The sequence below is a fragment of the Hyaloscypha bicolor genome, assembly GCF_002865645.1.
Source record: "Hyaloscypha bicolor E unplaced genomic scaffold K444scaffold_183, whole genome shotgun sequence".
NCBI classification, from domain to species: Eukaryota; Fungi; Ascomycota; class Leotiomycetes; order Helotiales; family Hyaloscyphaceae; genus Hyaloscypha; species Hyaloscypha bicolor.
In genome coordinates this window covers 693,493-719,741 of record NW_020194685.1, presented here as the reverse complement: position 1 = coordinate 719,741, position 26,249 = coordinate 693,493, and the positions used below count along the sequence as shown (strand labels likewise).

Below are 26,249 nucleotides of genomic sequence, written 5' to 3'. Positions count from 1 at the left end.
GAAGGTGAGGCTCAAGTCCTGCCCGCTCCACTCTTCTGGAGTGCTTCCATCTGGGGGAATATCGAGGCCACTGCCATCAAAATGCTCTGCGAAGCAATGGGAGTTTAAAAGGAGAAAATTTTGCAGTATCCCAAGATCTCTGAAAGCCTTGAGGGTCATGATCCGGTCAAATGCCAAGAGATTCATGGGACAATGAGAAGTAAGAGATGAGGATGTACTGTGTGCTCAAGAGCAATGAGCCAAGTGAGATACCGGCAAACTGTCTCTGCCAATAGAAGGCCTGTCTTGGTGCTCAAGACTTGAATATACAGGACGACGGAGCACGAACGTGGTCATGCGCATCGAAGAAACAACGGCCAAGAATGGAGGATCTTTACCATAAAGCTGAGGAGCAGACTTTTTCTCTCGGGGAACTTTCTCTCAAGAAGTGAAGTACTACGCGCAGGTTACCGACCTGCCAAATTGATCTTGAAGGCCAACTTGGACTCTTGGGTATCCACAGTAGAGAAAATGGGGACTCGTTTGGAACGATATGATCCTTTCTTCCATCTGGTCAGATTCTCACATGGCCCGGACATCCTCAAGAGTTGCTGTCAACTGTTTCAGGCGTTATTACTCATGCATATCCTGAGTTCAAGAGACATATCGGTTGCGTAATGATGTGTCACAGCAAGGACCAGTTTATAATTCGAGCAGTTCCTAGATTTAAATTTGTTGTACAGTCCAATCGAAAGCTCCATGCCTCATCTTGTCTCCTTCCTTGTCTATCATATGGTTTTGATTGTCACTGAAGTTGCTTTTAATAGCAGAGGAGTGGTGATCGGAGAGTATAGGGTGTGTGCCACCCTACTTTACTAGAGGTTATAAGTTGGTAGATTGGATCTACAGATATGGTTTGTAGGTGTTGCTTCACATGAACGTAAATGTCACTATTTATACAAGCCTTGATTGTCCTTTACTTAGTCGGTGTAGGCTTTACTGGCAACACTCCACTCACGCAAGCAATGACCCTCTCAACTCTAGCCTATACAGTAAGCCATGCAAATCCCAAACACCGCTCCGTATACCACCTTTTCTAATTTATGCTTTCTCCCAAACTCCACCAATTTAATATTCCGCCAATGCAGTCATCCCGTCATAAAACATGGCCACCTCACTCCTCAAACTGCTCAATTCCTTGCGAAGGGTCGAACTTGAAGCCCCCTGACAACTCTTGCGGAGCCCCTGATTGGTTATTCTCCTCTGCTGCTGCTCGGTCTATCTCAATACCATTAACACCCATACCTTGTGATACAGACTCATACACATTCGCCTCAAATCCCGCTGCACCTACGCCTCCATCAGTAACACCAGAACCCTGTAAACTCGGATCAATATTAAGACCAGCTACCCTTCTAAGTCGGAGAGGTGGAGGTGAAACAAATGTTAGAGTAGAAGGTGTACCCGCAGCGTGAGTGGATTCGCCTTGTAGTTGGGCAGCTCTGTACCAGGAGTTTCCTAGCACATGTAGTTGACTCCAGAGGCGGGTTTCCGCGCTCAAGCGGTCGGTGAAGCCTACTGCTAAGTGTGATACGAGGTTGGTTATTTCTACTCTATCTTTCCATTAGCTGTGGATTTGTGAAGTTCAAGGGGGCTTGCTCACAACACTTGTCTGATGTTCACATACTCGGACTCGGAGTACGGACGTTTCATCGGCGAGGAGATGATTGAAGCGATTGCCGCAATTTGGAGAAGCAAAGGAGAAGACATTGCTCGAAGGTAGCAAGCTGGGGTTTTGGTCAACCCGTCGAGGAGATCGCGGGCGATTGCATATTTTTGATCAACTGTTTCTTCTGCTGGAGAGGTGAGGATTATACGGATATGATGGAGGGTAGCGGTTATGTTGGTTGATTGGAAGCCGACGTTCTTGTCTAGGCTTGATTGTTGTTTCCCGTTTTGAGAGATTTCTTGGGGTTCTTTGAACATTGGGGGGAGGTCTGAGTACATAGACATTACTCTGTTGAGAGCGTGGCTTTGATGAGGTATTCCGTTTCCGAATAGGTCTCCTAAAGAAACTGGGCCGACTCTACTTGAAGTTCGTTGATAGAAGTCATCCATAGCATGTTCAAGGATCCGATAGAGTTCGGTGACGAAATTCCATCCGTGAAGCCAGGAGTTGGGATTTGTGATTGATTGTTGGGGTATCATGTGCGAACTTGGGTGGTTGTATCCAGCGTCCGAGAAATCCTCGTCCTCTATTTCGCTGGCGTACGCGACCTGAGATTGTGCTTCCCGGCACCTGTTGATCCTTCCCCAGACGGCCGAGCAATAGACTTCTAAGCAATACATTGACCAGAACTTCGTGCATTAGCTGTTGTTCCAGCTGCATTAGGGTGACACTTACCAATCGCCGCCGAAGTTCGGTTTCCACGATTCCTATGTGCTTCGGCCAGTTCTTCTCATCTTGCAATCCATCTATCGACACCAAGCTGTGATACATGCCCAGATACTGATGCGCGATACCTTCTTCGCCAATCTGAATGCCATAAAGTGCCAATAGAGCACAAGCTCGCATCCAATCCAGTCCTTCCCCCAGTGCCATCATCTTGCTCACGCCTCGGCGCATCACCTCGTCAGCAGCAGTGAAGTACACTTCCGCCAAAGGAGTTTTGAAATACTCCGGGTTCCAGCCATGGGAATAGAGAGCCCCATCCCTAGCTCTCGCCGCTGCAAGAGCACAAAGACCCAAGATAACCGCGGAGAAAGACTGGTTCGTAAGGTACTCCCGCGCCTCCAATCTTCGAAGCAAACTGGGACGATGGAAGAGAGGATATCTACACCACATTAGGAATCCGCTTAAACAAAACAATGATGGAAGTAAGATGACTTACAAAGGATAAACAACCTCAAAGTAAACATCCACCAGATCCCCTATGTCCTGCTCATATCCCTCTAGGTTTCCCTTCCGCCACTCCGCACTTGTCTACATCCCCTTCCCGCTCCCACTCCCATTCGCCATACCCGTCAACGACCGTGCACCACTCTCTCTATCCATAGAGCTCGATCCATGCTCACTCGACCTGCCACTTTTGACCCCTCGTTTCTTGGCAGGTTGGTCGTAGGTACAACTATGGGCAAAATCGATGCAGTTCTGACATTTCGAGGCATCTGTCTTGCCGGGTTGGCATCCGATGCTTCGCTTGTGGCATTAATCGCAGGATTGGGAGCTGCGGCGGCGCTTTTTGGCTTCGGATGTTTGTCCTGTTGATGATGGTTGGCTCGGCGGCGTTTGTGGTAGTCCGGTGGGTTGAGGAAGGAAGGTGACGTGTGATGGGTTCATATTGATGCTTTTTTGGTTGGATAAGTGTAGAATCTTAATTTTGCATGCAATGGGGATTGAATGCTGAGCTCAAAAGATCTTGATTTAGTCCCGGGTCTCCATTTGAGTGTGAGGGGAAGGTGCGATGACCTGGGAAATGGCGAACACATGTCATGGATTCCTCTTTCGGCGAGGAATTTCCGACTCTTTCAAATACTTTGGTTCCATTGACGGTCAGGCCGAATCAACGCCGATTTGTGAACTGAAAGGGTGGGGGTTCTTTACTTTATTTCAAGGAGAATTATTCATTGATGTTGACAGAAATATAAGTTTGGAACATTAGGTACACTTCACACGTCAAGAAGTCTCCAACCGAACCAATCAGACGGGGAAGGTGACAGGGAAGCCACGTGATCTTCCTCGAATCAAGGTTGCTTTACCTCACCTTTACCTCCAAAGGAGGTGATGTGAAATCCCATTGAACCAGGCCATGTTATTTCCTGTCGAGAATTGCAAAATATGGAATGATCTGAGAATGAGAACCATTAGCCCAGTTTCCCGCTTTCCACCAATAGTTCACATAAATGAGAGTTCAAAGGACTAAGAGGTAGAAGTGAGACTTGTACCAGGTAATGGATCGACGGAGTAAAAATGGCCTTCACGCGATACGAGAGTGAGTTCTAGAAATTGAGATATTTTCTAGAAGAGAAGTCTGAAGCTCGTGAGAAGTTCGTGGGCAAGACTAAGTACCCCTTAGCGTGCAAGTTAAGCAATGTACATGAACCTTTCCCCCATTTTACTCCAAAGCTGGAGACACGGTAGTTTTGAGATCCATACTTCATCTATCTATCATTATCTACTCACTAACTAACAAGTTTTTTATCTAAATTCGCACCTCATGACTCCGTCCTTTCCTCAGCTATATCATGAATTCGTCGATTCGTACCCCTCGGTGTCCAAGGCTCAGCGGGTTCAGGCTCTTGATCATAAGCTTCAAGAACCAATACTCTTAGCTCTTTCTTCTTGCTGATTTGTATTTCGCCATCGTTTTCAATGATTGTCTCGCCACCGATACTGTCGTCCACACTCTTTGGTCGGCCTGCCTCTTTCGTCGATATCGACCTCTTCTTGAAGAGGTGCGTGAGCTGGTCTTGAGCTCCTCTGACCATGATCTGCGAGCTTCCTCTCACGGTAACAAGCTTGCCGAGCCTAGTAAATGCTTTCTCTTGGCCCGTCTCTTGCTCCTCAGCAACTGTCCTCGCCTTCCTCACCCAATACCACCACAACCACCCCGCCAAAACCAATAACCCCAAAACCACAAACCCCATAACCCCCAATGCCACATCTCTCAAGAGTTTGCTCCTGTGCGCCTCCTTTGACAGCACTGCAGCACTAGGCGCCATTGGGACCTCTCCTGGCCTAACAATAATGCTTGAATTCGTATACTGGCTATGCTCACTCGCCGGACTCGGGGGTGGTGGCCCCGTCGTCCAATTCTTCGGCTCGTGCCCTAACACGAAGTCCATCGTTCCACCCTTGGCGAATATCTGGTCCCATGTAACCCACGACTGCGTCCACGGTTTTCCGTTTACGTGGAGAGTTTGTACGTAGTACGAGTCATTGGAACCGCCAGTCGTGGTCATAGTGAGGGATTTGCCGCCTCCAAGGGAGATGGAAGTGTTGGCGAACCAGGGTGAGCCGATGAGAAACGTTGTTTGGCCGACCATTGGGTAAAGTCCAAGCATGTTCCAGAGGAGCCAGGATTCCATTGCTCCTGCGTCGCTGTTTCCGGGCAGACCCCCCGGAGTAGGGCTGTAGTAACTTTTTGCAATGTTTCGGCTTTGCTTGACGCTGAGATCTTGGCGACCAACATAATTGTACAGATATGGGGTTGCGAAACTGGGCTCGTTTCCAGGATTGAAGATTGTGCTGTTGAATGCGGCATTGCGGCTAGTGATATTGGGCGTAAACATCATATCTAGGCGTTTGACGAAGGTCTCTGGTCCACCGGAAAGTGCAATCAGGGTGTTGATGTCGTGATGGGTGTTGAAGCTATATTTCCAAGGTAAACCTTCATAATATGCATCACCCCAATAACAACCGCCGCATTGCAGGGGATCTTGCTCAATAAATCCATCTCTGCTGCGAGGAACAATGAAGCCGAAGAAGTTGAGAGAGGTCGCCTCCGGGCTCCAATGGTTTCGCCAATTCCGAGATCGATCAATGTACTTCCTGACGTCGGGACTTTTTCCAAGCCCGGCTGCAACCTGGGAGAGCGAGAAGTCATTGACGGAATACTCAACGGCTCGAGTAACAGCGCGACCGTATCTTGGAGTTATGTATCCAAGTTCAAGCCCTGGGTAACGGGGGAGTTAGCATTTCTAGATTAAGATTTTTTCGGGAGAGGACATTGTCTTAGGAGAAACTCATGAAACAGTCCGTAATAGGAAAAGGTTTCTCCCCAAATACCTACAATCTGGGAGTGCTCCTCGCCCCTCTTTAGTCGAAGAAGATAGATCACGAGGGTCGTTATTGTTTGGTGGAGTCACTTCTGCATTCTTTTGCATTGCCTTGTATCCATCATTCCAGTTCACAGCTCCACGAACTCCTTTAATGTAGGCGTCAGCCAAGATGTTATCCGAATTCGAGCCACCCTGACTGGCGCCATTGAAATTGGACGACCGAGCATCGGCGTATAGCCTTCGAATCGGAAGATGTTGATGAGCGATCTGATGTACTCTTCATACATCCTTGGCTGGAAGACCTGCAGTAGTGCAAAAGTGCATCTAAAAAGATCCCAGGACGTATAGACGTCATCATAATAGGGTTCAGTGGAGGTCCAGAGAGGGTTTTCCCCTGTTCTGTTTGAAGGTAGGAGATGCATGTGGTACATCGAACTGTACAGTAATTGCAGGTTGCTCAGATTGGATTCAGCTGTTGTTACTTTGGACAGCACCTCGCCGTTCCAGACTTGCTTTGCGTTCCTGGTCAAAGTTGAGAGTGTTGTTCCAGCTGGTATCTGTGTATTGACATTGTCACATGCCTGGGCAGTGGATATAAAGGAGATTCCAACTCTGGAAGTAACGCTGGTTGCATTGCCAAAATAAAAAACAGCCCCCAGACGAGCAGTGGAGTTGATATTTGAAGCAGTGCTATAATCAGCCAGCTTGCTAGTGTTATCGTTCTGTCCGATAAATGTATTAACAGTCGCAGAGGTATTGGACTCGAAAAATGCGCAGAAAAAAATTCTCCAGTCGGGTGCTCGATTCCATCCATTGTCGTAATCTGCATGTCCTTCGTAGTGGTCACTGGAAGTGGTGATATTTCCTCCAAGATAGTGCTGTGATAGGCCTTGACCACGATATGAAGGAAGAACATGGGAGATGTCCACTACAACGTTTGACTGATTTCCTGCTGGGAAAGTATACTGGTAAAATCCTGCTCGACTTGTCGCACCGAGTTCGACCGTAATCCTAGACCCGAGGGAGGCTTTGTAGTACCCGACAGAGGCAATATCCGGAGAAGCTCTGGTATCATTCAAATTTGCCAGAGGATTGGTGATATTTCCCAGGGCAGGCATTTGACTGACTACTCCATACTTTGGAGCTCCACCAGTGCCACTCTCGTGCATCATGGAGAATCCCGTGAAATTGCCGACATTGACATCTCCAGAGTAGGAATCCGCTCCAAAAAACATGTCAGGACCTAGCTTCACCATACCAAAGGGTAGGGTGACTCCTGCAAAGGTGTTCCCTCCATTTGTCTGCCCAGTCTAGAAGGTGTCAGCTGGCAATCTACATGTTTTGCAGGGTACAATGTACATTGGTCAAGACATATTGAGTAAGGTCTGTTGGTTCTGCTCTGGCAGCAGCCACCAATAAGACTGTCAGGGAAGCGTAAAGACACATTGGGAAAATGTGGCAACTGAAACAGAAGGGAGGTTGTCGTTCTTGGTCGCACTTCCATTATATTATTCCCAAGTTCGTGTTGCGCGCATGTATTCAGGCCAGAACCATTCCCAGGAGTGGACTGATCTGTATGGATATTTCTGAAGGTGAAAAGCTTCGAAGGCCGACTGAGATAATGACGTGGGTCACGTGAAAAGGTATGATGCTCAGGTAGTTTAGGAAGGAGCGATGAACAAAATTAATTATGTTTGGATTAAAAGCAGGAAGAAAGCATCTTATCATCAACGAGCAACAGCCAATATGGCTACGAAATAAATGGCTCGCACACAGCAGATTACCATGCCTGCATAGCACTTTCTGTGTTGGAGTCTCGAGACTTTCCGGAGCAAAGGGGGAACATGGAGAGAAAGCCAACAAACATAAAAAATGGGCGTGGCACTCTACTTCTCTTATATTTTCTTGCGGTGCTCGGTCTCACAAGAGGGGGCACATCCTGAAGCAGACTGCCATGTGCCTGGAACGCTGAAGAAATTCAGGTGTGCCGAATCGTTGGGCTCGCGAGGGCATGACTGACCCGGGAGATCTCGCTCACGCGCAAGTGGCTGTCCTCAATGTGATCTGGTCAATTAGCCGCCAATTAGAGTGAGAGTCTGTTGGTTCAGCACTCGTTTCTGTCGCCATTTGCAGAAGAATACAATAGTGTGCTATGCGCGGAGGGCCCTGCAGCCCTCGGCAGCCCTGTCCTCAAACGGTTGCTGGCCCCTGATCAGATCAGATCCGGAGAAGAGAAGAGGAGAGAAGAGGAGAGGAGAGAAGAGGAGAGGAGAGAAGAGGAGAGGAGAGAAGAGGAGAGGAGAGAAGAGGAGAGGAGAGAAGAGGAGAAGAGGAGAGAAGAGGAGAGGAGAGAAGAGGAGAGGAGAGAAGAGGAGAGGAGAGAAGAGGAGAGGAGAGAAGAGGAGAGGAGAGAAGAGGAGAGGAGAGAACGAGAAGTGCCGATCTACGAATAAGCTTTCTACCCTCAGCACTAAACCGCTTCCGGCGCACGAAGATCGCCAAGTTGGACGGACCCTGAGATGAGGTGAGCCTCCCTCCCTCCTCCCTCGGTTCATCAAGGACTTTCCCTTCTCTGATCCAAAACATTTCCACTTCTACAATCATCCTCTTCTGCCTGAACTGTGCTCGCACGAATCTTGCGGCGCCGAGTCCTCTGACAAAATTTACGGCTTTCCCCGCACAAACTGATGAATTGATTCCGGTGGCTTTCTGCAAGGGAGCCACGGCCGATGCGGGGAAAAGGGGGTGTCGACTGGGGGCCAGGGTGTTGACGACTTGTAATTGGCTACTTAAGCTCTTTAGAGACCTTAAGTTGGTTCTATTAATAAGTAAAAACCGGTATATTATAAGGCTTATAATATAATCACGCGCTTCTTAACTTATAATAAAAAGATTAATTAGAATTTAATTTAATTTAAAAGGAGTTTATATACTAATTAATGAAGTTCTTATTCTTAAGCCCTATAAAGCCCTATAAATTAGGGGCTTATAGGGCTCTTATATCTAGGTTTAGGGACTTGTTTACTAAATTTCTAGGCTTTCTTAAGCTTCTCTTTAGGCTATAAAAATTGCCTTTTTAACTTCTTTAATTTAAAGAACTATTACTAATTAATATTTTATAAAAAGTTCATCTTTTAATAGTCCTTAATTAGTGCTATAAGAAAATAAAGAAAATATTAAATTCTATTAATTCCCCATAAAGTAAATTACATTTAAAGAGGAAGCTAGATTTTTGGTGTTCCTGTCCGAGCGCCTCTACATTGGGTTAGTGGCTAGTCTGGGCGTGTCGTTTAAACTTTTACCCCCGATGCGCGCCTAGATTTCCTCCAGCACGCCACCCCAGTTGAAATATCACCAGGCACACTCAACCGGAAAAACTTCATCCTCGCCCATCCTGAGAGGTCGACTCGGCAAGCTAAGGCCCGCTATTTAGGCTACATATTTTGGGCAAGGCTCATACGTTCATGTTCGTTGTTTGAAGCTTCGCGCAGGGAAGGGGAAAAAGTAAAACGACCCCCTGTGAGGCACTTAATAGCAGGGTGATGTACAAGTAGTCAAGGTAAGTAAGCTGCAGAGTGACGCTTGCAAGTGTAACTGATTCCAAGAATTGATTCCAATAAAAGACTAATTGATGCCCCTTTCCAAAGCTAGGAGCGTCTCCCTATATGTTCCCTAGTGCTTAGCCAAGCCTGCGAAGCACTTTACTTAACTAGGAAACACGATCCCATGCGATCCGTACGATTCCGATCGCCCGTACGATTCCGATCGCAAGCTTTACCCAAAATAGGGAACTAGATCCACGATATCTGACACCTGTCCATGCGCCATCACGTGTGCCCATTACACCCCCTCTCCCCCCGATATCGATTAGGGGTGTTAATTAGAGCAAGGAAGGGTATTAATAACTTGCAATTGGCTACTTAAGCTCTTTGATAATAAAAAATTAAGTTAGATTTTTAATATAAGTATAAGCTAGTATATTATAACCTTTATATTATAATTATATATTTCTTTATTTATAATAAAATAATTTCTTAAAATAATATTTTAATTTAAAGAAGTTTATATATTAATTAATTAAGTTCCAGTTTTTAAGCCTTATTAGGCCTTATAAATTATGGGCTTATAAGGCTCTTATATTTAGTTTCAAGAATTTATTTACTAAATCTGTGGGTTATTTTAAGCTTACTTTTACCTAGCTCCGAGTCTAATTTTATATTGTTCTTTAACTAATAAGAGGTTATAAACCATATGTGTAATTTATAATATAAGGCAAGTTCTCCTGGCATAAGGTATTTCCGAGACAAGCTTTATTGAAAGTGTTTAGAAGAATGTATTAGAGACTATCACGAGCAGTAAATACTTTGATATTTGACTCACTATTCCAGCGAATTAAAATGAATCGACACCGTTCTTGTCTTTCCTTGAGAAATTCCCGAGAGCTCCAAGTACCAAGGGGATAACTAATAATGAAAGAAATGTGTCAGCTCCAAGGATTTACCCGCTCCTCTTCCAGCATAGAAGCTTCCGCCGGATTGATTGACGATTAGAGTAGAGTAGGAAATCCTTTTTTCCTCTTCCATCTTGTCCTTACTCCTGCATTTCTTTCGACCAGAACGTCTCCCAAGCCGTATTCCACTTGCTATGTTTCAACTCGTTTAGCCACGTTTCGAACCTTGTGTTATTCTCTTCCACCTCGAAGCAGATCACCCCATCCTTGACCCCCTTCCAACCCGGTGACGGAGCCTTGATATGCTTGTGGCCAGACGGACATAGCGTGTGCCAATCGGGCGGCAGTTCTCCGCTTTCGCGTTTCTTCTTTACTACGTAGCACTGTGGGAAGATCTAGTTAGCGAATTTTATCTCTATATGGAAAGGAGAGCTTGGGCAGGTACGCGGTCGGTGGAGGGACGAATAGGCTAGAGTTGGTCAAAAGAGCTTGCTGTGTAGTTCATACGTACTTCTTCGCATAGGTCCAGCTCGGTGCAGTAGTAGCAGAGATACACGGCTCCGTTATTCCAGTTCGTCACCGATTTCTTGCAGTTCTTGCAGCTGATGCTCCCATGTATCTCGTCGAGATCTCCATTATCTTCTTTGAGTTTGTCGTCCACGTCATCAGAATTTTCCTGCGAGTTCCTTTCCCCTTCTTTCAGCTTCTCCTCGGTATCGGCTTTTCTAGACTCCTCGTTGGGCTTCTTGTCCATCTCACCCGTCTCTTTATGGTCACTAGTCAACTTCGTCTCACCAACGTTGACGTCAGCTGGCTTGTCAGACCCTTCTTCATTGTGTCCATTGAACCCTCTGTCGACACCATTTATGCTATTAACACTAGCCACATTTTCTGGCTCGTCATTAGTCGTCTTTTTGTCCTCGGCTTCAGCTTTGCCATTTCCAGAATCCTCAATTTGCTTGTCGTCGTCAGTATCACTCTCATGCTCCGAGTCCTCCAACGCCATTTCTTTCTTTTGAACCTCCTTATCCACTATGTACAATTGACAGCTCGCGGCGATCTCTGCATCGCGTTCTAGGCCAGGTACGTATGCTAGGACCTTAGCTAACATCCGTAGACTCTGGCTGTCGTTGCTAATCGTCGCGTCCGTGAGAAGCTCGTAGCAACCGAAAAAAGTTTCCCTCAACTTCTCCTGGAACTCGAATGCCGCTAACTTTCGGGTCATGTACGCAAGCGGGATCGTGGTCTGTGACTGTGTTGCATCGAAATCGATGCTCATGTTTTCACGCACCTTTGAGACAAGCATCTTCATGTCGCCCTGGGCAGCGATCTTGCGATAGGGGTCGCGTGTCGCGCGGAACTCCTCGACAAGGATGTCGGCTATCTGGAAAGAAGCTTTGGAAACGACTTGCGAATCATTTGCTGTATTAAGCACTTTGTTCAGAATGATCTTCGCCTCTGCCAACGCCTCGGGTCCTCCTACCACCGTCCGGTGGAATTCGGCAAGCTGGAGGAAAAACTGGTTCACGATTTCTATAGCTTCCCAGCTCTGAAGCATTCTGATCCCATCCTTGTACGCGCTGACCACAAGTTGAAACTGGTCAGTCATCTTCCCAGCCTTATGTAAAAGGTGATCATCGTCCTCCTCAAACCAGATGAAATAAAGTCGGTCCTCTTTAGGCAGTAGGTTGAACACGTCCATGATGGTAGACCACTGTTCCTTCTTGGCCAGTTGCCTGAAGACTTCCGGGATGTCTAAGAGATAGAGAATTAGATTATCTTTATGCTTTGGCACCTTCATCGCTTCGGTAAGGTGCGAAACCAAATGTTCTGTGTCTCCTTGTATCAACTCCGCCCTAGCAAGCTGAGCATGCACGCTTCTGACGGCATTGTTAAGTTCCCTGTCTAAGTCAGGATCTCCGTCATACTCAAGTTTTGGGATAAGTTCTTGGGCACTGGCTAGACAATCCAACGCCCTTTGAATCCATTCCTTGCTGGAAACCTCTACCTTCGGTGTCTCGTCCTTGTTATTCGGCGAAGCATCGACGCCGGATTCGTGATGAGGTGTGAGACCTGTATTTGAATTAAGGGCTTCTGATTCGCTGCGGTGCTGATCTCCATCTTCCTGTTTTGGGTCGGTTGCGTCTGTCTTGGGACCAAGCACGTTGTTCGTATCCTTCTCTGGCTTCGCTTCCTCCTCTCGCTTGGCTGCAAGGTGTGCCAGGTCTACGAGCACTTCAGCCATCTTGCTATACACAAGGATTTTGTCCCGGCTATCATCCGCGTTTTGAAGGCTGAGATCGAACTGTATTAAACTGGGCTTCTGGAAACCTTTGGCTAGCATGGCCATGCCAATGGCCCTGTAAGATTGTGAGGTCATGATCATTTCCATCTGCCAGGAGGATTTCGAGACGATGCGGATCGATTCGGCCGTGATGTTGTCCCCTCCACTGTCTCCTGCCTTGCTCCTCTCCTCGAAGTAGTTGAGCAAGTCTGGTCTATGTTTTAGCATATCCCTTCCATGTTCAAGAGAGGCATGGGCAAAGAGAAAGGACGCGTAGGCGCCCCAAAAATCTTGGGCGCCAAGGAACCAATTGGCCACATGGGCCTCTGCGAGTCTGATGTAGATAATATCTTGGTTACGGATTAGGGGTCGTATCCAATCCGTGGCGCCGGGGGCAAGAGCGGATGACCTGATTCGAATCGCTCTTGACGCCCATTCGTGGAGCGCATCTAGAGCCTTCTTTTCCTGCTCTTCGGATGTACCAAATATGGTATGCCCTTCCAGCCTCCAGTTTTGTTCGAAGACTCTTAGAGAGTTGTCCCGGTTGGATAATATGGCGTACAGACTGTTGATCACATTTGCGGCTTGGTCATCATTGAGTTCACCGCACTTGATCTCTTGTAGATGTTTCATCCAGTGAGAGCTGCAATAAAACTGAAGTATCTCCTCGGCTTGCGTGCCTTTGTTTATGTTTGATGGAGTTGTCAGGATTGCGGCGATTGCCTCAAACATCATCATATTCCCTATTGAGGGAGCGCTCCGCAAACTGTCCGGATTGGGTTCATTCTCACGAAAGTATTCCCGCAAAGAGCGCTCTTGGAAGCTCAGGTATATATCCATATCTTCAGACATATCCTCGTCGTCGTCGCTTCTAGCATCGTCTTCACCCTTATCCGTGTCGTGGTCGCTCTCATATGTTTCATACGAGTCCGCCCACGTTGCATTTGACAGTCGCAGGATTCTTCGCGCAAAGTTAGTGAGCCCAAATTTTGTAGCCAACACATCAAACAGCGATTGCTTACCTCGCTGATTTGTGTTCAACTTCTTCATCGACGACGATTCTGTTGTCTTTTGCAATATACTCGAGCAGTCTTTTAGCTGACCCCATGTGAAGTCGCTCTCTTGAATACGCAATCCAGGCGAAGAGCCTTCGAAGAAGGTCTCGGTCTGCATCTGTCCGATCGCGCTGACAGTCTTCCAGGAGCATGCCATAAAGCATGATGGTATTATCTGGCAGCTTCTCGAGTTCTTTGAGGATGGGCGCTTCTCGGCCAATTGCGTTGAGCCTCCGTAACATGTGGTCAATATAACGGATACCTGGACTAGATCAACATTCTCTGTTGTGGTGGTAAAGAAATTTGCACTTCGGCGGAGAAGTTTAAGGGAAACCACGAAACATACTTCAACAGCAAGGAATGGGAGACAAAACTTACTATCAGCTTTCTTGCACAGTTTATGGGCAATCTTCTTCTTTGTGGTCGTCCTCAACTTGCTGAGGCGTGATAATCGCTTCATCCTTGCCATCGCAACGAGCTTGATGTCCTCCACGACCATCTTCTTGTCGAGTGTGAACTTGGCGGCGGCGATTTTATCCAATCCTAGCTCATCAGAAACGGCAGCATCAGTACTGAACATGATCTGTATGTTGACCTCGGTTGTTTTGAGCTTTTTGATGATGTCTATAATCCTCTTGATTGAGTCGTCTTCGGCTTCGTCGACTCCATCGAGAAGAAGAATAACCTTGCGGCCAGGCTTCGGGAATTTGGATGTAAACAAACGTCGCCATAAGGCCTTTGCATTTGATGCGTCCTTGATCCACCTGGATTCGTCCCGCTGCAATTCCGCATTCACCTCCTCGCGGTATCTGATGTCATGAGCGGCCACCTGATACGCGCATGATTTTAACATGGACTCAGCAGAGCGTGACTCGTCGTCATCGTCCGCGCGGAAGAAGTAGAAGGCAATCGATGTTTGTGAATCGCCATCGAACTGTTCCTTCAGAGCACTAGCAGTTGCGTATGTGATCATCGACTTTCCCATTCCGGGGGGGGGGGGCAGTAAGATGAACTATTGGTAATACACCGGCCTCAAGGTCCTGGTAAATCTTCGATTTGGCTAGCCACCCGAAAGTTCCTCGAACATAATTGCTCTCAAGGTCCGTCAACTGGCTCTTCGTATCGTCACGCAACTTTTGTTCCAGATTCTTCAACGCACCCGACTTTCTTGCACCAGCATCGATTACCTGATCGCCCCCTAACTTATTCTTCGGTTGCTGGCTCTTCATGGTCCGATCCAGCTTGTTCTCGAATCTCTTCATCATGTCAGTCTGCTCCGACTCGGTAGTTTCATGTCGTGTGACTACTTCGAGTATCTCCTTGCTGCTCATAGCAGCATCCTTGGCAAATCCGCTCCCTGCCACAACCGCCGAAAAGGTGTGCTCCTCCATAGCCAGGATTTGCTGTCCTTGGGCGAGATTTTGTTGGCCGACAGCAACTCCCTGAAGCCCCAAGTCGATAGTCTGACTCACACCAGCTTGGATGACCTTGAATTCCTTGCCATATGAATCCAGTTTTCTTGAGGAGTCGATTGCTGTTCTTAAAGTTGCGATCTGAGTCGAAGATTCAAACCTCTCCAGCTGCGTGTGGAGACCCTGGAAGGCGCCCTGAAGTTTTCCATCACTCCCGTCAACCAGGGCCTTCGCCCACTTTTTGAGCCGGCCTTGAGAAGTTCGGTACTTTCTCGCAATAGCACATAGAAGTAATAAGGATTTGAAAACTTTCATAAGATGTAATTGGAACGGCCTCATATCCGGCATCCGGTCCTCCAACATGGAGACCCTCTCGAGGAAGGAATTCACAATATCAAAGAACTGCACGATCATGTCGTAGTCGTCTGACACTGCCTTGGAGGCATTCATCACGTAGTTGAACGCTGTCAAGATGGCGGAACTTGGCGGGAATGCAGTGCTCGCTGCGCTGGCGATGTTGGAGGCCACGCTCTGGATGATTTGCGAATTCTTCGACACCAAGCTTCTGAGCTTGTCTACGCGACCCTTGTCGTGGCGGAAAACGCTGAATAGTTGCAGCTGCTCCTCTTGCTCGCTAAGAATTCGTCCCATATTCCACTGAGAAGAATCAGTGCCTCGAAGATCCTTTCCACCAGACTCATTAGCATATTCATCGAGCGCCTGTCTCCACATCTCCCCGAGATCGCTGGCTTCGTCGCCCATAGGCGCGCCACTGTAATAGGAGGCCGCAGCCATCACTCAATCGGCAACTGAACCAAATCGATATTTAGGTCAATGGAGATGTCGTGGGAATCGTACGGTCTTTTGCGCTTTCAGGTCTCAACACCTGTGAGCTAGTCTCATCGAGGTTTCCTGCCCCTATATGAAGCAAAGCAGGCGAGGAGGTTTTACTCCTGGCGAGAGTTCTGGGTCGCAGCATAGGAGTCAGCTGACGGCGTAAGCCGGAGAGCTGAAATTTTGGCGGAGCTGAGTTGGCGAAAAATGGCAAATACCGAGCTGATAAGTCCCGCTCGTATTGACAAATGGGAGTGAACAGAACGAGGATTGAGGAGAAAGTGCATTGTCTGGTGACGGGCTATTCGTGACATTGTGAGGCGTTTTGTAAGTGACACCATATGGAGTTGGTGCATCTGCTGGCTCGTCAGAAACAATCAAGATTACTTGGAAATAGCTTCTTACTAGCCACTGCTTGAAAATCTTCTTTTCTTGCTCTTCTTGCACTCTTCTAGATTCGCTCCAGAGTCCATACCCGGCCCCCAAGCAAAAAGACAGTCTCCTTTCTATTTTCGATCTTTCTCTTATCTCCTTTTGCAAGCATCCACTGTGCCATGTCATTCGTTAAGTATTTGCACCACCCCCAATGCTTGAATTTGTCTTTGTATAGCTTGACTCTGAACAGATTGATTCGTTAGCATTGTATTGCTTTGTACGCAAGAAAGGAAGGGGGGTTGGACCCACGGCGCATTAAACGAGTGGTCCTTGGCCATGATCTTCACAACTTCCTCAAGCGGCTTCTCTTCGTCCAAATATAGCTTCTAGATAACTTTTCTATCGTCGTCTCAATTCAGTGCAGCATATTTTGAGCGGCGAGCAGGAGGAGCTTGTACTGCTCTTGGGGGAGGAGGGCTCATCAGCGGCGTTTCGTTGTTTTCAGGTCCATTGCCGTTAGCACCAGGAGGAACTCCTGCGGACTGTGATGGCACGATGTTGGAAGGCGCTGCAAATCGTAAACTGAGCATACTTGGAGACAATGCTGGTTAAAATGGGGTAGGAGCTAGTGGTATAGCATTAGAACCTGGATAGGGAGAGTAAGCGTAAGAGAGCACTTCATTGTTGGCTTGGATGCTCCAGGCAAATCCATCAGACGTCGATGGATATGCAGCATTATACGGCATTGGATGTTGGTAATCAAATACGCCACGGTCCCAAAATTGAGCTTCATTATCGGACTCGTGAATTCGTTCTTCATTCATTGTAGGCAGATGTGGATTTCGACGAGCGTAGGTGAGCGAGAGAAGAGCTGTCCTGATCCTCCAAAGTGCTCGCGAGTCGCAAACAAGATGCGTTTGGCCTAGGGAGCTCAACGGGATTGCACAGTGCAGACAGAACTCCCCGAGTCCCGAACTGCTTCGTTGGCATGCCACGCACGGCTGGGGTGGACACGAGCTGTGGGACTGGGGGAAGCCAGCCTTGAATCCAGTCTTCCTGGCATATCTGTGAGCTGCATGAAGATCCCCGAAAACCCGGGAAAACTAAAACGGTGTCGATTAGGGATGTCGATTGACCTTACCAGGATTAGGGGCGTCGATTGGGAGCAAACTAGCCACTAACCCAAGTAGAGGCGCTCGGACAGGAACACCAAAAACTCTGGCTTTTTCTTTATTTTAATTCAATTTCATAAGGAATTAATATAATTCAATACTTGTTTTATTTCCTTATAGCACTAATTAAGGGCTATTTAAATACGAGCTTTATATAAAATATTAATTAGTAATAGCTCTTCAAATTAAAAAAGTTAAAATTTTCATATTTTATAGCCTAAAGGAAAGCTTGCGAAAGCCTAGAAATTTAGTGAAAAAGTCCCTAAAACCAAATATAAGAGCCCTATAAGCCTATAATTTATAGGGCCTTATAGGGCTTAAAAACTAAAACTTAATTAATTAGTATATAAACTCCCTTAAATTAAAATACTATTTTAAGGAATCTCTTTACTATAAGTTAGGAAGTACGTGATTATGATACAAGGGTTATAATATACTAGCTTATACTTATATTAAAAAGTCTAACTTTAGATTTTAAAGAGCTTAGGTAGCCAATTGCAAGTCGTCGACACCCTTGCCCCAATCGACACCCCTAATCGGCACCTTGGGGGGAGGTCGTTTTAGTTTTCCCCCAATGTTCCTTCCCAGGCGCTTTTATCAATGCGTATACACAAAATCGGACGACCTGCCTCTTCCCCTGTGATCTCATCATAACCTTTCAATATGTCGATCTCCTCGACTTCACTGTTTGGACAATCCGGTCACTCGCAGGTATGGGAAGGAATGCCACAAAGCCTTGATAATGACTCGGGAGACATTCCGTATTGGATATAAGGTACTCCCTATTGGAAATCTTTCAGCGTCTATTAGAGCTGTTTGAGAGCTTATCTACAGCTTATCTACAGATTGACACATTCCTCATGTATCAAACAGTTCCCCCGCTCGCTAGACTCGTATCCAACCATTCAAAAACGGGGGTGAGAAGATAGCTGGTGCAAATCTGACCTGCACAGTCTCTAACACTTCAATCACTCGTGGTGGGCGACAGGAGCCGCACTGCGTGTTCAATGTTTCAAGGCAACTTGGAAATTTAATCGTGCCCGGAGTTGGAAGGAGTCCAGATATTCCAGGTCTCTGAGAGCCATCATACCGAAATCCACACCCAAGCAGACGGGTTGCACCCACATGTCTCCAAATCCCTAGCTGCGAAGAAAGCACCAGTCGGCGACACCTCTCCGCTGTTCGGATCCAAGTCTTCTCCATCAAAAAGCAAGTCGCTGCCTTCAGATGCGAGTCATCACATAACGGTTCCTCTCTGTACAAAAGTTTTCACGCCATCCATATAGTTTCGTGGAGGAAGCAAACTCGGCTCTCAACGATACCGGCGGCTTTGACCACGACAGCGCTACTGTTGGAGTTTGGCCTCTCAAGGTTCTTGTCAAGGACATCAAGAAGAATGAACGAACTTCTCTATCAGAAGAAGATGAGATCGCCACTCGGAAGGATGAATCACCGCAACTGGCCGACAAGGATGAAGAAGTCGAGGATAAGGTCGTCGGACGCAAAGCCCGCTCAAGTGGCAACTGGCAAGTTGAGGAGTCCCGGACTGTGAGTGGAGAGAGACGAAGGGGAGTGAGGAAAGCAGGGAAAGCAGAGATATTTGAAGGGGCCTCGGTGGGTAGATTTTCAATGTGCAATAATGAAATTGATGTTTCGAGAGGCATTTGGAATGTCTAACTTGACGTGGAATATTGGAAATAACTGCCGTTGTGTTGTCCACCTTGAGACTCCTTATCTAAGCAAATTCAATTCTTTCTCAACGATTGTATTGATATTGGTATTAGCATGGCTTACAGCCATGAAAGCATTTGAATTCGCAAACGCAACATTCCTTCATACATGCGCAAACGAACCAAAAGGCAACTGGTATCTACCCCCAAGATCAAAACGCAACACCAACACTATTCCTCCCATGCCCATTCATCGCCCAACCTTCCGTGCTCCCAACCTCAACCTCCTTCTCCCCAAACGTCCTCACCCTCGACAACTCCACGCTCTCCTCCCTCTTACTATCCATACTCAGCGCCCTAATCTCCACTCCGAGCTCCTTCTCACTCCTCTCCCGCCCAGGACTTGAATCCGGCGTCCACCCGGTCTCCATCGTCCGCGGCGCCTCGAGCTCGCTCTCACTTCTCGTTTCCAGGGTACTAACTGTGCTCGCATTATCACTATCCATGGAATCCCTCCCCTTCTGGCTTTGGCGCTGAGGTTGGAGGTCAATGCACTGATAGAACCCTTCCCTTGAAGTAACCGGTTTCGGGCTGTTGGTTATCGAGTCCAAGGAGATGTTCCGGCTGTGTTCGGAGGGGAAGAGCCAGTGTGAGACTTTTCCTGAGAAGGATTTCTTTTTTCGTAAAGGTGGGTGAGGGGATTGGAGGACGAGGGGGAGAGGAGGGGGCGGTGGGAGGGGAGTAACGTGCTCTGGGCGGGAAGGTGGCCGGGAGGAGGCCAAGGAGGAGGACGGGGAGGGTGTGGTGAATGCGGCGGAGGCTTCGGTGAAGGGGGTTAGGCGGGCAGGAATGTGGACTGTTTTTAAGGGGCTTGGGGCGGTTTTGGGGCGTCGGTCGGCGTCTGGGAGGGTGACACGCGTGGCAAACGAGGGCGCGATCGGTGGTGTGGGGACTGCGGGAAGGGCTTGGGGTGGTGGTGGCATTGGTTCTGGGCTTGTTAGAATGTACTGAAGAGAATAGGGGAGGGACACGTGCCTTGAGCTTCTGAGTAGACGCTTGTTGGTCGACTGAGTGCCCGACTCGTGGGTCGAGAGTTGAAGTACACAGATTTCCGCTCCTCGATAATCTCTTCCAGATCCTTCAATCGTTGCTCTAACTCGTACTTCTCGTGCAAAGCCGACTTGACTCGCTCGTAAGCTGGCGGCTCGGTGTAGGACCTCAGACGTGCTGGTGGTGGAACTCTTGGAAGGTCATGTTCCATGACCGCTAACAGCTCATTGGCACTGAGTGACTCTGGCCTTGGTTTGAACTGAGCAGTCCATTCTGAAGAAGCTCTAGAGCTTGAACGAAGAGGCTTCCGTGGTATCCGGAACGATATTTGCGACTCGCTTCTAGAGTGAGGAAGTGCTGCCGGTGGATAGGGGAGCTCCTTCTCGTCTGATGGGAAGGACATCTCGTCGATTTGTCCGAAATGTGGAAGAATAGGAGACAGCTGATTCTCCGGCATGTAGATGGACAATTCTAGAGGTCTGAATACCTCCTTCCGCCGTGGCATGGCATGATCGATATGTCTAAAGTCTGAAGGTGCACCAATTTGCGGCCTGCGCGGTGTATTATTGTTTGAATGAAAGCCATTGTACGCATTCAGCTTCCTCCTCACGGCAAAGCTCGCTCGAGTTGAGGCGCGGGACCCGAAACTTCTCGTCCGAGTACTCCATTCATTGCTGGAGTCTTGGGGCGGTACCAGGGGCGGCACCAGACGAGGTTGATGATGCTCAATTCTCATGGGCTTCTCAGCACCTAAGCTCAGGAGTTAGACAAGCTGCTACATGCAGGAGAGGTTTTGAAGATACTCACCAAGCCTGGGCGCTTCAAATTGGGCTTTCCGGGGCGAACAGCAATTCGCGGACGAGTCCAGCCATGTCCGATATGCTTCATCGAGATACCCGCTCAAGATTTGCATGGCGACCACTTCTCATTCCGAATGCGAACTTGCGCAATCCAGAAGTCAGAAGCTTAAAGTTTTAGCTCAAAGAAAGGAATACAGAAGGAAGAGAAGCTGTGAAATCTTCGCCATTGGAGAGAAAGCAGAGGGCAGGACTGGAGAGCCAGGCAGGTACAAATGGGAGTGCTGATAGGTCCTATACGGATGAGAGGGTTGCAGGTCGTTCGACGCGCCTGATGCCGAATGGAAGCAATTGCGTGCCAATCGGTATCTGGGTGTTGTCTCTTCGCAGCGGGTACGCAAGGCAATGAGAGGCTCATAATTGTCCTGGGCTCCATGGGCTGGCCCTTAATTGCTCAGGTCAGGGCCAGCCGGGAGCGTTGATAGGCTGTGGCCGCCACTAGAGCGGCTGGTGTGGTGACGGCGGTTAGGTTCTGCCCGAATCATCACGCAGTGGCTGACATCCTGTCGGAACCTCACCGATATCACGTTTTGCCGCCGGGGTCCAATTGAATGGGGGTTACTTCTAGAACCGCAAGAATGGGGCGAACGATGAACGATGCACGTTGCACGATGCACGATCAACCATGAGTTCTTTGAACCGGGCGATGGTGTTCATGTCGAGTTTGCGGTGGGAAGCCTAGCAACGTTTTAGTGGAGCCGAGCCGAAGCTATTACGAGGACCACACGTGACGCGCCCCCCTTTCTCGAGGCCAGCATTTTGTCTTGCTGTACAGGTCAACAAGATGATGGGATTACTGTAATAGAACTGTAACTCGGAATGTACCAGAATTGTGTTTGGATAGCATTATATTCTTGTTGTTCCTTTCGACAACTCTCAGTGGATCATCAAGACTGCAGGTGTTTGAGTTCGGCGTGTACCTGGTCAGGAAGAATAGTCAAGGCATGAAGATTGTTTTTGACAACTTTCAGAGAAACATAATTGAACCTCCTAATCTAGTAAATATAAAAGATCAACTTGTAAGACCGATTGACATGCCTCCTTTTGATAACAATGAGATTCATAATACCAGCTAAATAAGTCCTGGTGGGGGGTGAGAGGATTACTGCAAACTCCACGTTCGTCACTTGGACCATTAAGAAGAGCAAAGTGCAGAGGTTCCCGGCCTAGAATTGTCCTAGCCTATTCAAAGAGGCGTGTTCTCAAACACAGAACTTTAACTCACTTAACCTCATACAATCCTTTTTGAAGCGAGGGGAGCACAGTTGCACACCTGACAACAAGTGACAGGCTAGCAACGCAACTCCAAATTCTACCGGATGATAAAGAGGTATGAACCGATGAAAGAAATACATCAATCATCTCAACAAAATCCTGTTTCCGCTCATTATACCGGCACGCCAATGAAAATTGACACCACCCCCCAAGCTGACAGTCAAAAACCTCCCGTCTTTAACACTTGATCATGAAGACCATGACCAATGAATAGGTGACTGCCGGACATCTGTCCTAGAAACGTTCCCAAAAGTTGAGAGTCACAAATCCTTGAAAAAAGAGTTTGATTGGAGGAGAGATAGCAATAGGCGTGGAGGGGGACACGACCTCGGGCCTCGACACGCTTGTCACTGCGGAAACCTGCAACTGTTCTTCAGATTCCAGAGTACCGCTTAGTAGATATAGGTGGAGGAGCTTGGACATTAAGAGATAAAGAATTATAGATATGTAGTGTGCGTAAGAAGCTATTTGGAGGAAGTAGTGCTCACCTTTTTAAATCTCCTTTGATAAGTACTGTACTTGCCTAGCACACAGTGTTGGGTCTCACTGAAGAATATTTAGTGTCGTTCAATGTGTCCAACACTTCCTTTCCTACATACAACAAACACCCTACACACAACACCCCCCTTCTGCTTTCATAATCTCTCTCCGGACACTAGATCTGATTACCACCTCAACTAACCACGGAATTAGCAGCAGTCGCCTGTCTATCCCCTCTCTCACCTCTCTCTCCCTGTTCCCCTCTCTCGCTTTTTGAACGCCTCATCTTCTTAAAGCAAGCAAACTCGCTACGGCTTCCCTCCCTTAATCTCTTCAATACAGCTCTCATCTCCGGCAACTCCGTCTGTAGCTTCGTCCTCGCATCATTATCGGTGCCTTTATCCAACTCCTGGTAAATCTGGCTCTGCATCTCGCTTGCTCGGTCTGTCGTGTACTGACTTAGTGTTTGGGCTACGAACTCGACATCGAGTGTTGCTTGCATGAGCTCGGCTAGATTATAGCGTTGGCGGAGTTTGAAGGCTTCAAGAAGCTCTCGTGAGGTTTGCTCGAGGAGATAGGAGAGGACTTGTGTAGTGAGTGAAGAGGCGGTTGTTGAGACTTGGGTATGCACGAGCACGAGGGAGAGTAAAGCTTCGTAGACGTAAGGACGCACTTCACGGGGTCTGGAGTTTGGCGGAGGTGACCAAGTTGGAGAGGTGATGCCAGCGCGGATTATGGTACGGATCGCATCGACGGCCGGGCGGGTGTAAGATTGGAAGAGACGGGCATCGATTTGACCAAGCACATCTCGGATGGTTTTGGATTCTTCGGTGAGCTTTACAGAGAACGCGTTCTCGAACTGGGTGGTAAGGTTCGGGACGGTCTCGATGCGGAGGACTTGGAGATTGCTTAGGGTCAGGAGCATACGAACGTTCTGGTATTGTTAGCTTATATTTCGGGAATTTCATTCACGAGACTTACTCTATCACTGGCATTGACAGTCCCGGCGCCAATACTAGTTGCGATCACCATTGCCACAGGGCTTGCCAGGCCATCGTTTTCAGTTGTCCAGTCGTCTTCTGCTTTCTTCACGGTCTTCTCAGCGTTCTCCACCATACCACTCAAAGATTTGTAGATGGTGGTGACGAATTGACTCCTGACCATTGTGAGAAGTTTTACTGGAGGTGGGGAAACCACATCCGCAAAACCTGGTTTGACAACAGCTTCAGAGATATAGAGAATCTTCTGCATCCCGGTTAACACGGCGCTTTCAAAAGAACCAAAATAAGCCGGTATCCTGGTGAGATCACGCTTTTCAGGTGACCGTCTCCAATCCTCCAACACCTTGATGTTTTCCGCATCTCTGTTCCACGCTGCACATATAGCGCTGACACATCGTTCTCGAGCCCCACCAACAAGCATCTTCAACCGTTCCACGGCAGCATCATCTCCTTTGTTCACAGCAGATACTGCAGCCATCTCACTCGCTCCAGTTCCAACCAACACAAGAAGCTTTGCCAGGTAGTGGACTGCGCTTAAGGAATTTGACCAAGGTGGCCAGAATGCAAACTTCTCCCACGACTCTCCTCGCTTTGGTGAAGGTGGGGGTAAGTTACTTGGGTCGAAGTTGAACCTCGGATCTCGAAGTGCTGATGGAGTTAATTGTGAAGATCCAGGGGTTCGCGGAGTTGGAGGTAATGGCGAGAACAAGGAAGAAATGTCTTCAATTGGGGGTTCAGCAAAGAACTCGAATACACTTTCTCTGATCATGTCTATGAGCTCGACTGTGCCTTTCTGCAGATCGAGTGTTCCTTGGTCAGAAAGCCTGTGGTGTTCTCGAGCTGATCCGTTGATCCCTACTGGCAGATTCTTCTGGGCTTTGCCTTGAATGAAGCTCTGCACAGTCTGCCAAAACTCGACGACTTCCCCGAGAATACCTTGCGATGACAGCATGTTGCTGAGATATGTGTGCATCTTTTCCCAGAGCTCAACGATTTCAGATGAGTCTACAGAGGTTGGCTTGTCCTCAGCAGTCTGGCGACTAAGTGACCTTAAGTGGGAGGCTATAATCTGAGTCGTAGGTCTCTCGCCATTCGCCAATCGTCGCCTGAAAATCTCAATCTCGATCTTGGAACGGTCGGAGGTTGTCTGAATCTTGCTTTTCAAATGGTCGAAGCGGCTGAGTAGCCAGACCCAGATAGGATTATCTGTGACGCCCAACTCGAGGAGAACCCCTATCAGCTCCATGTGTTGGTCTTGAGCATCGCCAATGGCTCCTTCTGCCTTCGACGGCCCACCTTGCATAGCAACCAACCGCCTCCAAACGTCACGTTTAAAATCCTCGATCTGTATCTCCACATCGCGCCAGACACGGGCGGCCAGTAGCATTTGAGATATTTGAGAGTCTGTTAGAGGTGAACGGGATTCAGTAAGTCTCCTAGCATCATCTGCGAATCGTTTCGCTTTGGCGTACTCTTCAACGATGCTTTCGTAGTCCTTCCGCTTTATGCTATCCGTGATTGCAGAATTGACTTCGTACAATTCTTTGTACCTCTCCACAGTTCCAGTCATAATTTTTAGACTGTCTTCTTTCTCTCGCCCTCCCAAGGCAGGTCCCCAAACCTCCTCGGCCTTCGCAGACACGTCCAACAGGGGTTTTTTGATTCCCATGACTCCGTACTCGCTTTCCTTTGTCAAAGCGTTCTTCCTCTTGGAATCGGGAGAGATCGACATCGAAGCTTGGTTTCCGCTACTTGTACGAAAGCTATTCCGGCTGGCATGCCGCGAATGGGGACGCTGTGGTGTAGCCGGTGGTTCACCTCGGTATTTCATCTCGGTATAGACGTTGTCAATAGTAGCCTTGGCCCTCACGAACCGTTCGAAATTGGATTCTACCAACACCTTCAAGGAGGCTGACTTCTGGTCGATGGATCTGGAGAGGGTATCGAGGCCGTCCAAAAGAGATTCTGTCGAGGCAGTTGAATGTACCTGGGACAGGAAAAGTGCTGGGGAGAAGGTTGTGGAGGAGAGAAGGAATCTATTGCCTGGTATTGTTAGTTGTGGCGGCCATGCGAGAGGGATGTACGCACGTAGTCGCGTATCCTCTTGTACCGGGAGACCCAGTTGTCGAAGAATTCTCACAACACTCTCAGTGCTGCCCAAAGGATCCGGTTCATCTCTTTGCACCAGGTTCTCCACGCCGTCACCAGTTCTTTGAGAACCAGGGAGGATGCTCCTGCGGTCACTGGCTGCTCTTTCTAATGCGGAGTACCGTGATTTAGACCTTCGGACCATGCCATTGCGGTTCGCTTTCTTGTCCTCTTCGTCTGAGGCATCACTCATGTCCTTCTCGGCTGGCCACTCCACGGGATATGCAGTCGAGAGCTGATAATGGTCCAGCACCATCCGCTCGTAATCGGCCATGTTGGATGGAATAGACGGTCCTTGCCTTAAAAACAGCTCTTCAATCACAGGTTAATTTCGGCACCCTTCTAGCCTTAAGTGCAAGACTTCTCAAAATTGCATCGTTGTGTCCCAGACGTGTCGAATCCAAGTTGAAGCTGATCGAGGTTAGG

At 48.1% G+C, this 26,249-nt stretch overlaps 6 protein-coding genes across 6 annotated transcripts; 1 reads left to right on the top strand and 5 right to left on the bottom strand.

Annotated features, from left to right (window-relative positions):
* Nucleotides 1-1,153: 1,153 nt before the first annotated feature.
* On the bottom strand, nt 1,154-2,824 carry K444DRAFT_637605 (uncharacterized protein; the record flags this gene model as incomplete). Its single annotated transcript, XM_024884148.1, has 3 exons — nt 1,154-1,592; nt 1,667-2,337; nt 2,384-2,824. The coding sequence occupies 3 exons, from the start codon at nt 2,822-2,824 to the stop codon at nt 1,154-1,156; spliced, it is 1,551 nt and encodes a 516-aa protein (XP_024727105.1).
* Nucleotides 2,825-4,130: 1,306 nt separating this feature from the next.
* On the bottom strand, nt 4,131-7,206 carry K444DRAFT_657280 (glycoside hydrolase family 92 protein; the record flags this gene model as incomplete). The annotated part of the gene is made up of 5 exons (XM_024886143.1): nt 4,131-4,539; nt 4,570-5,654; nt 5,772-5,998; nt 6,037-7,070; nt 7,120-7,206. 5 exons carry the CDS (start codon nt 7,204-7,206, stop codon nt 4,195-4,197), a joined length of 2,778 nt encoding a protein of 925 aa, XP_024727104.1. The 3' UTR covers nt 4,131-4,194.
* Nucleotides 7,207-7,632: 426 nt separating this feature from the next.
* Nucleotides 7,633-8,352, top strand: K444DRAFT_709712 (uncharacterized protein; the record flags this gene model as incomplete). Its single annotated transcript, XM_024888208.1, has 2 exons — nt 7,633-7,742; nt 7,907-8,352. 2 exons carry the CDS (start codon nt 7,633-7,635, stop codon nt 8,211-8,213), a joined length of 417 nt encoding a protein of 138 aa, XP_024727103.1. The 3' UTR covers nt 8,214-8,352.
* Nucleotides 8,353-10,072: 1,720 nt separating this feature from the next.
* On the bottom strand, nt 10,073-15,612 carry K444DRAFT_603329 (uncharacterized protein; the record flags this gene model as incomplete). Its single annotated transcript, XM_024878767.1, is given in 6 exon segments — nt 10,073-10,593; nt 10,722-13,455; nt 13,517-13,811; nt 14,123-14,561; nt 14,575-14,823; nt 14,917-15,612. 6 exon segments carry the CDS (start codon nt 15,610-15,612, stop codon nt 10,351-10,353), a joined length of 4,656 nt encoding a protein of 1,551 aa, XP_024727102.1. The 3' UTR covers nt 10,073-10,350.
* Nucleotides 15,613-18,996: 3,384 nt separating this feature from the next.
* On the bottom strand, nt 18,997-21,183 carry K444DRAFT_657279 (uncharacterized protein). The gene is made up of 3 exons (XM_024886142.1): nt 20,870-21,183; nt 20,048-20,812; nt 18,997-20,000 (listed from the first exon to the last, which is right to left on the bottom strand). The coding sequence occupies exons 1-3, from the start codon at nt 20,973-20,975 to the stop codon at nt 19,225-19,227; spliced, it is 1,647 nt and encodes a 548-aa protein (XP_024727101.1). The 5' UTR covers nt 20,976-21,183; the 3' UTR covers nt 18,997-19,224.
* Nucleotides 21,184-22,867: 1,684 nt separating this feature from the next.
* K444DRAFT_547025 (uncharacterized protein) lies at nt 22,868-26,097 on the bottom strand (the record flags this gene model as incomplete). The annotated part of the gene is made up of 3 exons (XM_024876273.1): nt 22,868-23,608; nt 23,656-25,718; nt 25,764-26,097. The coding sequence occupies 3 exons, from the start codon at nt 26,095-26,097 to the stop codon at nt 22,868-22,870; spliced, it is 3,138 nt and encodes a 1,045-aa protein (XP_024727100.1).
* Nucleotides 26,098-26,249: the final 152 nt, after the last annotated feature.

Excerpts from the sequence above, each read along its gene's own strand:
- K444DRAFT_657279 (XM_024886142.1), bottom strand. The coding sequence starts at position 20,975 with ATGCAAATCTTGAGCGGGTATCTCGATGAAGCATATCGGACATGGCTG. Across the intron at positions 20,813-20,869 it reads ATTTGAAGCGCCCAGGCTTG|GTGCTGAGAAGCCCATGAGA; the intron begins GTGAGTATCTTC and ends TCCTGAGCTTAG. Across the intron at positions 20,001-20,047 it reads CGTCTACTCAGAAGCTCAAG|AACCAATGCCACCACCACCC; the intron begins GCACGTGTCCCT and ends TAACAAGCCCAG.